General features: G+C 39.4%; 2 protein-coding genes across 23 annotated transcripts in view; one reads left to right on the forward strand and one right to left on the reverse strand.

The window, feature by feature from the left end:
- ZRANB3 (zinc finger RANBP2-type containing 3) overlaps window positions 1-14,625 on the reverse strand; it is a 321,989-nt gene that overhangs the window by 126,928 nt on the left and 180,436 nt on the right. The gene's annotated exons all lie outside the window — the stretch shown is intronic.
- Window positions 7,495-7,868, forward strand: LOC100430397 (large ribosomal subunit protein bL33m). The gene has a single exon (XM_002799391.4). The coding sequence runs from the start codon at window positions 7,525-7,527 to the stop codon at window positions 7,720-7,722; it is 198 nt and encodes a 65-aa protein (XP_002799437.2). The 5' UTR covers window positions 7,495-7,524; the 3' UTR covers window positions 7,723-7,868.

The following is a 14,625-nucleotide window of genomic DNA, read 5'->3' on the forward strand; positions in this document are numbered from 1 at the left end:
TCTTTACTAAATACCGAGCAGTAGGATCAGTAGGATTTCTGATTTGTATGGTCAGTGTATGCCAAAATGTTTCCAAAGTGGTTGAACATTTTGCATTCCCAGCAGCAATGTAAGCAATGTAATTCCCAGCAGAAAGTTCCAGTTGTTCAGTAACCTTGCCATCATTCTAATGCATGTGTACTGGTACCTCACTGTGATTTTAACTTGCATTTCTCTGACGACTAAGGTCTTGGGCATCTTTTCATGTGCTTATTTGACTTTTGTGTATCGCCTTAGGTCAAGTGTCTTTCTAAATCTTTTAACCCTTTCAAAAATTAATTATTTTGTTTTCTTATTACTGAGTTTGGGAATTTTTTTTGAGACAGAGTCTCACTCTGTCACCCAAACTGGCGGGCAGTGGCACGATCTCAGTTCACTGCAACCTCTGCCTGCCAGGTTCAACCGATTCTCCTGCCTCAGCCTCCTGAGTGGCTAGGACTACAGGCATGTGCCACCATGCCTGGCTAATATTTGTAGTTTTTTTCAGTAGACATGGGGTTTTGCCATGTTGGCCAGGCTGGTCTCGAACTCCTGACCTCAGGTGATCCGCCCACCTTGCTTCCCAAAGTGCTGGGATTACAGGCGTGAGCCACCCTGCCCAGCTGAGAATTTTTAATATATTATTTTAAAAATTCCTTTTGTGTACTTATAAATTTATATATTCCTTTATCAAATATGTAGTTTACAAATTTCTCTCTAAGTTTATGGCTTGTCTATTCACCTCTTAACAGAGTTGGGGAGAGACATTTTAAGTTCTGATGAGGTGAAATTCATCACTTTTGTCTTTTATGGTTCATGAAGTTTGTACCCGTCTAAAAAAATCCTTGCCTAACCCAAAGTCCCAAATATACAATCCATTTATCATTAAATTTTGCATATTGTGTAAGATATAGTTTGGGTTTCTTCTTGTTTTCACATATGGATGTCCAATTGTTCCAAGAGCATGTGTTGAAAAGACTAGCTTTTCTCCAGTGAACTGTCTTGCATATTGTCAAAAATCAACTGATCACATATATGGGTCTATTTCTAGATTCTATACATTGATCACATATATGGGTCTATTTCTAGATTCTATATGTTCCAGTAATTTACATGTGTCTCCTGATTGATGACTGTAAGGAAAAACAGTGTGACTCTTATTCTTTTCTTCTTTTTTGAAGTTCCTTTGCCTATCCTTTGCCTTTGCATATCAATTTTAGATTTAAAATGTCAATTTCTACAAAAATCTTACTCGAGTTTGATTGTTATTGCACAGAATCTACAGAACAATTTGAGGGAAACTGCCATTTAAAAAATATTGAGGTCAGGCACGGTGGCTCATGCCTGTAATCCCAACACTTTGGGAGGTCAAGGTGGGAGAACTGCTGGAGGCCAGGAGCTCGAGACCAGCCTGGGCAACAACATAGGCCCAATCTCTGTAAAAAATGAAAAACAATTAGCCAAGCATGGTGTCGTGCTCCTGTAGTCCTCACTACTTGGGAGGTTGAGACAGGAGGATTGCTTGAGCCCAGGAAGTTGAGGCTACAGTAAGCTATGATTGTGCTACTGCACTTCAGCTTGGGTGACTGAGCAAGATCCTGTCTCTTTTTTTTTTCAGACGGAGTCTTGTTCTGTCACCCAGGTTGCAGAAGATCCTGTCTCTTAAAAAAATTTTTTTTTTGGCCAGGCGCAGTGGCTCACACCTGTAATCCCAGCACTTTGGGAGGTTAAGGCAGGTGGATCACCTGAGGTCAGGAGTGTAAGACCAGCCTGGCTAACATGGCAAAACCCTATCTCTACTAAAAATACAAAAATTAGCTGTGAGGGTGGCAGGCACTTGTAATCCCAGCTACTTGGGAGGCTGAGACATAAGAATTGCTTGAACCTGGGAGGCAGAGGTTGCAGTGAGCCAAGATTGTGCCACTGCACTCCAGCCTGGGCAACAAGAGCAAAACTCTGTCTCAAAAAAAAAAAAAAAAAAAAAAAGTTTCTTTTGTTTTAGTCTCCTTGTCCACGAACATGGTATACCACTCCATTCATTTCAGGTCTTCTTTTATTTTTTGTTAGTGTTTTGCAGGTCTTGTAAGTTTAACTTTATAAAAAATTATAAACAAATTATCAAACTGTTTTCCAAAATAGTTGTAATATTTTGCTTTCCCACCACATGAGTTTCACAATGAAACAGTTTGACACATGACAGAAATGGGGGAAAATTTAGGACACTCTGTTCTTATATCAAATAATAGTGCCCTGCAAACGTAAGAGAATGTTTAGTTCTGGTTGTATCATCCAAGAAGAGTATTATACACTAGATAAGATTTAGAAAGGGGAGCCAATCTAATTGTTAACACACCAGAGGGAAATAATGGAGTGTGGAAGTTATAGGAGGACACACTGAAAAACTGAAATTACTCAGAGTGAAATGATGATGACAAATTACAAACAGAATTGACAAAGAACAGCCCAGATAAACAGAACACAAACTTGCTCACTAAATACTGAACTATCAAAGTGCTCTGAAAGTGGAATAAAGGTATCATCATGAAAAGAGTAGAATGTAAATTACAAAGTAATTGGAGATGGTCCCATTTGTCAAAGGAGGGACAATTTGATGATCAATAAAGATTATAAATAAAATTGATTTTAAAAAATGAGTTAAAAATAAAAACCCACAAATACTCAGTAAACTAGAATTAGAAAGGGTCTTTCCTCACCTTGATTTTTTCTTTTCTTTTCTTTTTTTTTTTGAGATGGAGTCTTGCTTTGTCACCCAGACTGGAGTGCAGTGGTGTGTTCTCAGTTCACTGCAACCTCTGCCTCCGGGGTCCAAGCAATTCTCCTGTCTCAGCCTCCTGAGCAGCTGAGATTACAGGCATGCACCACCACACCCAGCTAATTTTTATATTTTAAGTAGAGACATGGGTTTTGCCATGTTGGCCAGGCTGGTCTTGAACTCCTGATCTCAGGTGATCCGCCCACCTTGGCCTCCCAAAGTGCTGGGATTATAGGCGTGAGCCACTGCGTCCGGCCCTCAACCTGATTTTTAAAATGTAAGACTTACACACTGAAAGCTACACAACACTGTAGGATTTCTTTTTAAATTAAATAAATGGAAAGAAATTAATTACTGTTCATGAATTTGAAAACTTACTATTATAAAGAAGCCAAACTCCCCAAGTTAATCTACAGATTCAAAGCAATTTCTATCAAAATTCCAGCTGACTTCTTTGCTGAAATTGACAATTTCTGATACAGAAATTTATATAAAAATGCAAGTGAAAGAACAGCCAAAACAACCTTGAAAAAGAACAAAGTTGAAGGACTTAAACTTGCCAACTTTGAAAATAAAGAGCACTGGACGCCACTGTAAGTTGCTGACGGAACTTATTACATTGAAAATTAATAAATGAGAAGGAAAAAATTTATCCTGCCTTTTTTTTTTTTTTTTTTTTGAGACGGAGGCTTGCTCTGTCGCCCAGGCTGGAATGCAGTGGCGCGATCTGGGCTCACTGCAAGCTCTGCCTCCCGGGTTCACGCCATTCTCCTGCCTCAGCCTCCCTAGAAGCTGGGACTACAGGCGCCCACCACCACGCCCGGCTAATTTTTTTGTATTTTTAGTAGAGACGGGGTTTCACCGTGTTCGCCAGGACGGTCTTGATCTCCTGACCTCCTGATCCGCCCACCTCGGCCTCCCAGTGCTGGGATTACAGGCATGAGCCACCGCGCCCGGCCCTATCCTGCCTTTCTTAAACAAACTGAACCAGCGAATGTCCAAATAATAAATGATGAGGAGGTTTTCTTTTACAGAGGCATGCCAACTATTTGTTTTTTTTGTTTTTGAGATGGAGTCCTCAGGCTGGAGTGCAGTGGCGTGATCTCCGCTCACTGCAAGCTCCGCCTCCCGGGTTCACGCCATTCTCCTGCCTCAGCCTCCCGAGTAGCTGGGACTATAGGCACCCGCCACCATGCCCAGCTAATTTTGTTTTTGTATTTTTAGTAAAGACGGGGTTTCACCATGTTAGCCAGGATGGTCTCAATCTCCTGACCTCGTGATTCACCCACCTCGGCCTCTAAAAGTGCTGGGATTACAGGCAAGAGCCACAGCACCTGGCCATGAGGCATGCCAACTATCAAATGAAGAAAGTGTGTTAGAATATCACCATTCTGCAATGTCCAATGACTTAATAAATAATGTACTGAACATTGACAGTTGCTAACATAAAAAGAGAGGCTTTAGATATCTCCTAACAGAAGAAAACATCACTACAAAGGAGAATTGTCTCCAAATATTAGAAGTTTCTAGATCTAAATACGAATATGGCAATACAGAGGAAAAAGCAACATGTTAAACAACACCATGAGGATGCAGGCAGCAGAATCTAGATTACAAAAACAATTTAGATTCTTCCACAATGGAAAAATAAATAAATAAGGAAATAAAAGAGAAACCCAAGACTTCAGTAACATCTATCATTTGCTATATGTGAGCCTTATTTGGGTACTGATCTATACAAACTACAGGGAAAAAACTAAAAAGAACCCCACAAAATAGTAAAATTATATATTCACAAAACAACTGAAAATTTCAACCTTTACTGCATTTTTTGTAACATAAAAAGTGCATTTTATTTATTTATTTATTTATTTTTTGAGACGGAGTCTCGCTGTGTTGCCCAGGCTGGAGTGCAGTGGCCGGATCTCAGCTCACTGCAAGCTCTGCCTCCCGGGTTTTTACGCCATTCTCCTGCCTCAGCCTCCCGAGTAGCTGGGACTACAGGCGCCCGCCACCTCGCCCGGCTAGTTTTTTGTATTTTTTAGTAGAGACGGGGTTTCACCGTGTTAGCCAGGATGGTCTCGAACTCCTGACCTCGTGATCCGCCCGTCTCGGCCTCCCAAAGTGCTGGGATTACAGGCTTGAGCCACCGCGCCCGGCCTTATTTATTTATTTTGAGACGGAGTCTTGCTCTGTCACCCAGGCTCGAGTGTAGTGGCCGGATCTCAGCTCACTGCAAGCTCCGCCTCCCGGGTTCACGCCATTCTCCTGCCTCAGCCTGCCAAGTAGCTGGGACTACAGGCGCCCGCCACCTCGCCGAGCTAGTTTTTTTTCATTTTAGTAGAGACGGGGTTTCACCGTGTTAGCCAGGATGGTCTCGATCTCCTGACCTCGTGATCCGCCCGTCTCGGCCTCCCAAAGTGCTGGGATTACAGGCTTGAGCCACCGCGCCCGGCCCAAAAAAAGTGCATTTTAATTATGTAAAATTAAATATCGAGGCCGGGCACGGTGGCTCAAGCCTGTAATCCCAGCACTTTGGGAGGCCGAGACGGGTGGATCACGAGGTCAGGAGATCGAGACCATCCTGGTTAACACGGTGAAACCCCGTCTCTACTAAAAAATACAAAAAACTAGCTGGGCGATGTGGCGGACGCCTGTAGTCCCAGCTACTCGGGAGGCTGAGGCAGGAGAATGGCGTGAACCCGGGAGGCGAAGCTTGCAGTGAGCTGAGATCCAGCCACTGCACTCCAGCCTGGGCGACAGAGTGAGACTCCGTCTCAAAAAATAAATAAATAAATAAATAAAATAAAAAGTAAAAATAAAATTAAAAAAAAAAAAAAAAAAAAAAAAAGGCCGGGCGCGGTGGCTCAAGCCTGTAATCCCAGCACTTTGGGAGGCCGAGGCGGGTGGATCACGAGGTCAGGAGATCAAGACTATCCTGGCTAACATGGTGAAACCCCGTCTCTACTAAAAATACAAAAAACTAGCGGGGCGTGGTGGCGGGCGCCTGTAGTCTCAGCTACTTGGGAGGCTGAGGCGGGAGAATGGCGTGAACCCGGGAGGCGGAGCTTGCAGTGAGCCGAGATCACGCCACTGCACTCCAGCCTGGGAGACACAGCGAGACTCCGTCTCAAAAAATAAATAAATAAATAAATAAATAAATATGTTTTATGTGTGTGTGCATGCTTGTGCTTTTCCATAGGTTACTGGGGTACAGGTGGTATTTGGTTACATGAATAAGTTCTTCAGTGGTGATTTGTGAGATTTTGGTGCATCCAACACCCAAGCATTTGCTGCATTTTTAATGCAATCAAGGGATTTAACGCAATTAATTTTAATTTTTAAGGTATAATAATGGTATTATAATTAATTACTTTTTAAATGGGGATTAATATTTATAGTTTTTTTTTTTTTAATTTTACTTTAAGTTCTAGGATACATGTGCAGAATGTGCAGGTTTGTTACACAGGTAAACGTGTGCCATGGTGGTTTGCTGCACCTATTAACCCATGACTTACATATTAAGCCGTGCATAATTATTTTTAAGAACAGTCCTGGCCGGGCGTGGTGGCTCATGCTTGTAATCCCAGCACTTTGGGAGGCTGAGGCGGGCAGATCATGAGGTCAGGAGATTGAGACTATCCTGGCCAACACGGTCAAACTCCATCTCTACTAAAATACAAAAAATTAGCCAGGCGTGGTGGTGCACACCTGTAGTCCCAGCTACTTGGGAGGCTGAGGCAGGGGAATCGCTTGAACCCAGGAGGCAGCAGTGGCAGTGAGCAGAGACTGTGCCACTGCACTCCGACGTGGCGACAGAGCAAGACTCCGTCTCAAAAAAGAGAACAGTCCTTCCTTACTCTTTAGAGATATATAGTGAAACATTTTATAGAAAAACTACAATCTCTAGGATTTCCTTCAAAATAATATGGGGTAGAGGAGGTACATGGGAGCACAGCAAAAACAAAACTGGTCGTGAGATAATAATTGTTGAAGCTGGGTGATGAGTACATGGGGGGTTCATTATACTACAGGATGTACTTTTCTATATGTTAATTTTTTCCATAATAAAATATTTAAAACATCAGGGAGTAAACTAAGAAATAAAAGTCATGAAATCCAGGAATGTGAGGATCCAACAGAGCAGAATGGCCCAAGGAAATTCAGGGTGACAGCTTTGTGCCATGCCTAAAGAAAAACTGGTTTAGACTGGAGCATAACAGAAGGCTGTGGGAGGAAAATCTCCAGGAAAAAGAAAAAAGATTATTTTATGTGCTTATAAGACATGTTGGAAGTTGACAGATTGGTTGGAGTCTTTCAGTGAAAAAGCAGCAGTAGCTGTATAGAAAACCAAACAGATGGGAAAAAAGTAAATTACAAGGTAAACAAAAAGTTGACCAAGAAAGGAACAGTCAACTGCTTGATTTAGTAGAGAACAATATTAATTTATTTAGTCCATTAATTTAATATACTTAGTCAATAATACAAACACGGCCACTGAATTACCAAATAATTCAAATACTGGAAGGAGAATGGGAGAAAAGGGGTGTTAAAGGGTGTTTACACTCTTGTTCTTTCACTTTTTAGTTACGTGACTTGACAAGTTACTTAACCTTTCCAAACACAGCTTCCTCATTTATAAAATGGACCTACTATCATCTATCTTGTAGAACTGTTGAAGGAATTAAAGATAATACATCTAGAGTGACGGAGACTGTCCAGGGGTGGTCACCATGTTCCTCTCCGTCGTCTTCTTTGCCAAGAGCAAGTCAAAAAACATTTTGGTGAGAATGGTGAGCCAAGCTGGGACAGGTTTCTGCTTCAACACCAAGAGAAACCGACTGAAGGAAAAACTGACTCTTTTGCATTATGATCCAGTTGTGAAACAAAGAGCCCTCTTCGTGGAAGATAAAAAAATACGCTCCCTTTAACTGGTGGATTGAAAGTGACTTTGATTTATAAAGAGAAGACTGAGGGCGGGGATACTGATTCAGAAATCCTGTAGTGTGTAATAAAAGAAGAGGAAATGGCATGGAATCACTGCCTCCTGTGATTTGAAGGCCATTGTGAAGGAAAACAATGCAGTGAAAGAAAGTTCTTCATATTAGGACAGATATCATTGCATCACATTTATTTATCTTTCTGGGTATTTTTATAGCCCTTAATAAAAAATATTAAAATAGCCTAAATAAATAAATAAATAAATAAAGATAATACATCTAAAGCACATGGTATAGTATCTTATATATAAAATATAATCATATAGTCAATAAAAATTATGTATTTTAGTTACTGGTATCAAAAAATGTCCTAAAACAGTATTAAGTGAAAAAGGCATTTTACAGAAAAGTGTGTACAATATGATCCTATTTATATAAAATTGCTTATCTATCAATTCATCCTTCTTTATGTACTTAAGTAGAGAAGCTATCTAGAGGGAAAGTTATGAAAGCACAACAGTTGACTTTTACTTTTTTTTTTTTTAACTAAAACTGATCTTTCTTTATTATACTTTAAGTTCTAGGGTACATGTGCACACGTGCAGGTTTGTTACATAGGTATACATGTGCCACGTTGGTTTGCTGCACCCATCAACTCATCATTTACATTAGGTATTTCTCCTAATGCTATCTGCACCCCCCAGGCCCCCATCCCTCGACAGGCCCCCATGTGTGATGTTCCCTGCCCTGTGTCCAAGCATTCTCACTGTTCAATTCCCACCTAGGAGTGAGAACATGCAGTGTTTGGTTTTCTGTCCTTGTGATAGTTTGCTGAGAATGATGGTTTCCAGTTTCATCCATGTCCCTGCAAAGGACATGAACTCATCCTTTTTTATGGCTGCATTCCACGGTATATATGTGTCACATTTTCTTAACCCAGTCTATCATTGATGGACATTTGGGTTGGTTCCAAGTCTTTGCTATTGTGAATAGTGCCACAATAAACAATAAACATACATGGGCATGTGTCTTTATAGCAGCATGGTTTATAATCCTTTGGGTATATACCCAGTAATGGGATGGCTGGGTCAAATGGTATTTCTAGTTCTAGATCCTACACTGTCTTCCACAATGGTTGAACTAGTTTATACTCCCAGCAACAGTGTAAAAGTGTTCCTATTTCTCCACATCCTATCCAGCATGTGTTGTTTCCTGACTTTTAATGATCACCATTCTAACTGGTGTGAGATAGTATCTCACAGTGGTTTTGATTTGCATTTCTCTGATGAGCAGTGATGATGAGCATTTTTTCATGTGTCTGTTGGCTGAATAAATGTCCTCTTTTGAGAAGTGTCTGTTCATATCCTTTGCCCATTTTTGGATGAGGTTGATTTTTTCTTATAAATTTGTTTAAGTTCTTTGCAGATTCTGAATATTAGCCCTTTTTCAGATGGGTAGATTGCAAAAATTTTCTCCCACTTTGTAGGGTGCCTATTTACTTTGATGACAGTTTCTTTTGCTGTGCAGAAGCCCTTTAGTTTAATTAGATCCCACTTGTCTATTTTGGCTTTTGTTGCCATTGCTTTGGGTGTTTTAGTCATGAGGCCCTTGCCCATGCCTATGTCCTGAATGGTATTGCCTAGGTTTTCTTCTAGGGTTTTTATGGTTTTAGGTCTAACATTTAAGTCTTTAATCCATCTTGAATCATTTTTTGTATAAGGTGTAAGGAAGGGATCCAGTTTCAGCTTTCTACATATGGCTAGCGAGTTTTCTCAGCACCACTTATTAAACAGTTAATCCTTTCCCCATTTCTTGTTTTTCTCAGGTTTGTCAAAGATCAGATGGTTGTAGATGTGTGGTGGTCTTTCTGAGGCCTCTGTTCTGTTCCATTGGTCTATATCTCTGTTTTGGTACCAGTACCATGCTGTTTTGGTTATTGTAGCCCTGTAGTATAGCTTGAAGTCAGGTAGCATGATGCCTCCAGCTTTGTTCTTTTGGCTTAGGATTGTCTTGGCAATGCAGGCTCTTTTTTGGTTCCATATGAACTTTAAAGTAGTTTTTTTTTCCAATTCTGTGAAGAAAGTAATTGGTAGCTTGATGGGGATGGCACTGAATCACCTTGGGCAGTATGGCCATTTTTACGATATTGATTCTTCCTATCCATGACCATAGAATGTTCTTCCATTTGTTTGTGTCCTCTTTTATTTCATTGAGCAATGGTTTGTAGTTCTCCTTGAAGAGGTCCTTCACATCCCTTGTAAGTTGGATTCCTAGGTATTTTATTCCCTTTGTAACAATGATGAATGGTAGTTCACTCATGATTTGGCTCTCTGTTAATGGTTTATAGGAATGCTTGTCATTTTTGCACATTGATTTTGTATCCTGAGACTTTGCTGAAGTTGCTTATCAGCTGAAGGAATTTTGGGCTGAGACGATGGGGTTTTCTAAATATATAATCATGTCATCTGCAAACAGTGACAATTTGACTTCCTCTTTTCCTAATTGAATACCCTTTATTTCTTTCTCTTGCCTGATTGCCCTGGCCAGAACTTCCAACACTATGTTGAATAGGAGTGGTCAGAGAGTGCATCCTTGTCTTGTGCTGGTTTTCAAAGGGAATGCTTCCAGGTTTAGGCCATTCAGTATAATATTGGCTGTGGTTTATCATAAATAGCTCTTATTATTTTGAGATGCGTTCCATAAATACCTAGTTTACTCAGAGTTTTTGGCATGAAGGGCTGTTGAATTTTGTTGAAGGCCTTTTTTGCATCTATTGAGATAGTCATGTGGCTTTTGTTGTTGGTTCCGTTTATGTGATGGATTATGTTTACTCATTTGCGTATGTTGAACCAGCCTTGCATCCCAGGGATGAAGGTGACTTGATCATGGTGGATAAGCTCTTTCCTGTGCTGCTGGATTTGGTTTGCCCCTATTTTACTGAGGATTTTCGCATCGATGTTCATCAGGGGTATTAGTCTAAAATTCTCTTTTTCTGTCGTGTCTCTGCCAGGCTTTGGTATCAGGATGAGGCTGGCCTCATAAAATGAGTTAGGGAGGATTCCCTCTTTTTCTGTTGGTTGGAATAGTTTCAGAAGGAGTGGCACCAGCTCCTCTTTGTACCACTGGTAGAATTTGGCTGTGAATCTGTCTGGTCCTGGACTTTTTTGGGTTGGTAGGCTATTATTGCCTCAATTTCAGAGCCTGTTATTGGTCTATTCAGAGATTCAACTTCTTCATGGTTTAATCTTGGGAGGGTGTATGCGTCCAGGAATTTATCCATTTCTTCTAGATTTTCTAGTTTATTTGCGTAGAGGTGTTTATAGTATTCTCTGATGGAAGTTTGTATTTCTGTGGGATCAGTGGTGATATCCCTTTTATCATTTTTTATTGCATCTATTTGATTCTTCTCTCTTTTCCTCTTTATTAGTCTTGCTAGCAGCCTATCAATTTTGTTGATCTTTTCAAAAAACCAGCTCCTGGATTCACTGATTTTTTTTGAATCACTGATTTTGTTTTTTTTTGTGTCTCTATCTCCTTCAGTTCTGCTCTGATCTTAGTTATTTCTTGCCTTCCGCTAGCTTTTGAATTTGTTTGCTCTTGCTTCTCTAGTTCTTTTCACTGTGATGTTAGGGTATCGATTTTAGATCTTTCCTGCTTTCTCTTATGGGCATTTAGTGCTATGAATTTCCCTCTACATACTGCTTTAAATGTGTCCCAGAGATTCTGATATGTTGTGTCTTTGTTCTCATTGGTTTCAAAGAACATCTTTATTTCTGCCTTCATTTCGTTATTTACCCAGTAGTCATTCAGGAGCAGATTATCCAGTTTCCATGTAGTTGGGCAGTTTTAAGTGAGTTTCTTAATCCTGAGTTCTAATTTGATCACACTGTGGTCTGAGAGTTTGTTGTAATTTCTGTTCTTTTACATTTGCTGAGGAGTGTTTTACTTCCAATCATGTAGTCAATTTTAGAGTAAATGCGATGTGGTGCTAAGAAGAATGTATATTCTGTGGATTTGGGGTGGAGAATTCTGTAGATGTCTATTAGGTCTGCTTGGTGCAGAGCTGTGCTCAAGTCCTGGATATCCTTGTTAACCTTCTGTCTCGTTGATCTGTCTAATATTGACAGTGGGGTGTTAAAGTCTCCCATTACTATTGTGTGGGAGTCTAGGTCTCTTTGTAGGTCTCTAAGGACTTGCTTTATGAATCTGGGTGCTCCTGTATGGGGTGCATATATATTCAGGACAGTTAGCTCTTCTTGTTGAATGGATCCCTTTACCATTATAGTAATGGCCTTCTTTGTCTCTTTTGATCTTTGTTGGTTTAAAGTCTGTTTTATCAGGGACTAGGAGACTTTTACTTTTCTAAAAAAATGTTTTTTCTATGTGTGGTTTGTTAAAATAAGTATGGATAACTTTCCCAAATGCAATAAACCATCTTTAAATTAATAAAAGTAAAGAAAATCAAACAACTTATAAAGACAATGTTAACGTATGGGACAAGGCATTGCTAAGAGAAAATTAGCAGATGATAGCATTCATTACATGTAAGATAGATAAAACTATGTAATAATTATTAGATATATAGACAAGAGTAGAAATAAAAAATGAAAACAGTTTACTTGTTAGTATAGCAGAATTATGGTATTTTTCCTTTCCATTTTTATTGTTATAGTGCTACATATGTAAGTATATATATTTTTAAAGTTCTTACTCATATTAAGCCAAAATCTACATCAGGATTAAGTTCCACTGCTTGATACTAGTTTTGCTCTCTGAGGTCACAAAGACAGAAGTCTAATTCTTTTAAAACATGACAGATCTTTAAATATTTAAAAACCTATTCCCCTTAGGGCTTCTTGTTTTCAAATTCCTATAGGCTTCATAAGATCAAGTACTATGTCTTATTCATCTTTGTATTGCTGGCAGCTCTGAAATAATATCTTAAATATAGTAGGCAATCAATAACATTAGACATTTGTAGAACTGAATATGAGATTCCTCTCATTATTCTGGTCACCCTTTCCCAGATATGTTTTCATTTGTTAAAATGCTTAAAATATGGCTCCTAGTTCCCTCTTAGTTCCTCACACTTATTGTCTTCAATGACCTTCTAAAATCTTTTTTTTTTTTGAGACGGAGTCTCACTCTGTCGCCCAGGCTGGAGTGCAGTGGTGCAGTCTCGGCTCACTGCAAGCTCCGCTTCCCGGGTTCACACCACTCTCCTGATTCAGCCTCCAGAGTAGCTGGCACTACACGCGACCGCCACCATGCCCGGCTAATTTTTTCATATTTTTAGTAGAGATGGGGTTTCACTGTGTTAGCCAGGATGGTCTCAATCTCCCGACCTTGTGATCTGCCCGTTGCGGCCTCCCAAAGTGCTGGGATTACAGGCGTGAGCCACCGTGCCCTGCCGGACCTTCTTAAATCTACTCCAACTATCCCTATGGTTATAACCAGGTCCTAAGAAACCATTCTACCTGGTAAATTCAGACATTCCACTCTCTACTTACCCCATTCTTCGAAGTTGCTTGTTCATTTATACTCACTATGGTCTTTACTATCGCATCAATACCTTTCAGTCAACTGACTCCTCTCATTTCCAAATCCATTATATTTTTTTGTCTTCACATCTTTCCTCAGCCCTTTTGATTTCAGAGTTCATACATTACCTTTGTTCTTATTAATACAAATTAAGTTCCCTTGTCTCACAGTCCATGCATCATAAGCTGTTGAAAAAATCCAATCTTGAATGGATCCAACTTCAGGATCAAAAAGGCCTGAAGCCTTTTCCAGGCCTGTATCCAGGCTGCTGGGTGTGGCTGGAGAAATTGTACCTTAGAGAACTGGTTCCATTACAAATCTGGAGTTGCTGATCTCAAATGGTTACTAGAGCTGTTAACAATCCTACCACACTAATCTCATTCTCATTTGGCAAAATTTCAAACCACATCAACTTTCATGAAACCTTTAACCCTCTATTTTTCCATTTCACTGAACATATGATTGTCCTTCCCATTCCACAGAGAAAATATAAACCGTACAATGCAAACTCACAACTTCCTGCCATCCCCAAAAGTACAGTATATTTCCAATGATATAATGACATGCAACCATAAAAAGGAGGAAGTTATTTATGTATACGAAAAAAAGACAAAAGGGGAAAGTACGAAACAATGTTTATGCTTACATTACAATCTTTTTAAAACATACGAATTTGCTTGAATATGCACACAGTTTCTGAGAAAAGATTAAAACCACATACAGTTGCCTATAGGGAGAAGAATTTAGGTAAGAGGGGTTTTTCAATGTGTATACTCTTTTATAGGTTTAGAATTTTGAACCATGTGAAATATCTTAGATAATAAATCAAATTTGTAAATCTAATGATGTATGTTTCATGCTTTAAGTTTCACATTATAGGGCCTGGGGAAGGGGAAATGGGGACAATTATTTAATGGGTACAGAGTTTCAATTTGGAATGATGAAAAAGTTCTGATGATGAAGAGTGGTAATGGTTGCACAACAACAGAATGTAGTGAAACACATTAGAATGTACTGAAGGTCACTGAATTGTACATTTAAAAATGTTTAAATGGTAAATATTGTTGTACATATTTTACTGCAGTTAAAAAACCTAAAACATATACATATAGGCAACTATATCTACTGAACTGTACATTTAAAAATACTAAATGATAAATTTTGTTATGCATATTTTACTGCAATTTAAGAACCTATAATACTGACAATTAAAAACCAAAATACCCTGCAATGCCTACTTATTGCCATTATGAAGAACAAGACTCTGTATATTATCCCTACCTAATTCCATCACTGTCTTGAAACTCTCTTCTTTTAGTTCTAGAATATTCAACTAGATTAGTATTTTGACTT

This window comes from Macaca mulatta, chromosome 12 (genome assembly GCF_049350105.2).
Source record: "Macaca mulatta isolate MMU2019108-1 chromosome 12, T2T-MMU8v2.0, whole genome shotgun sequence".
NCBI classification, from domain to species: Eukaryota; Metazoa; Chordata; class Mammalia; order Primates; family Cercopithecidae; genus Macaca; species Macaca mulatta.

Excerpts from the sequence above, each read along its gene's own strand:
- LOC100430397 (XM_002799391.4), top strand. The coding sequence starts at position 7,525 with ATGTTCCTCTCCGTCGTCTTCTTTGCCAAGAGCAAGTCAAAAAACATT.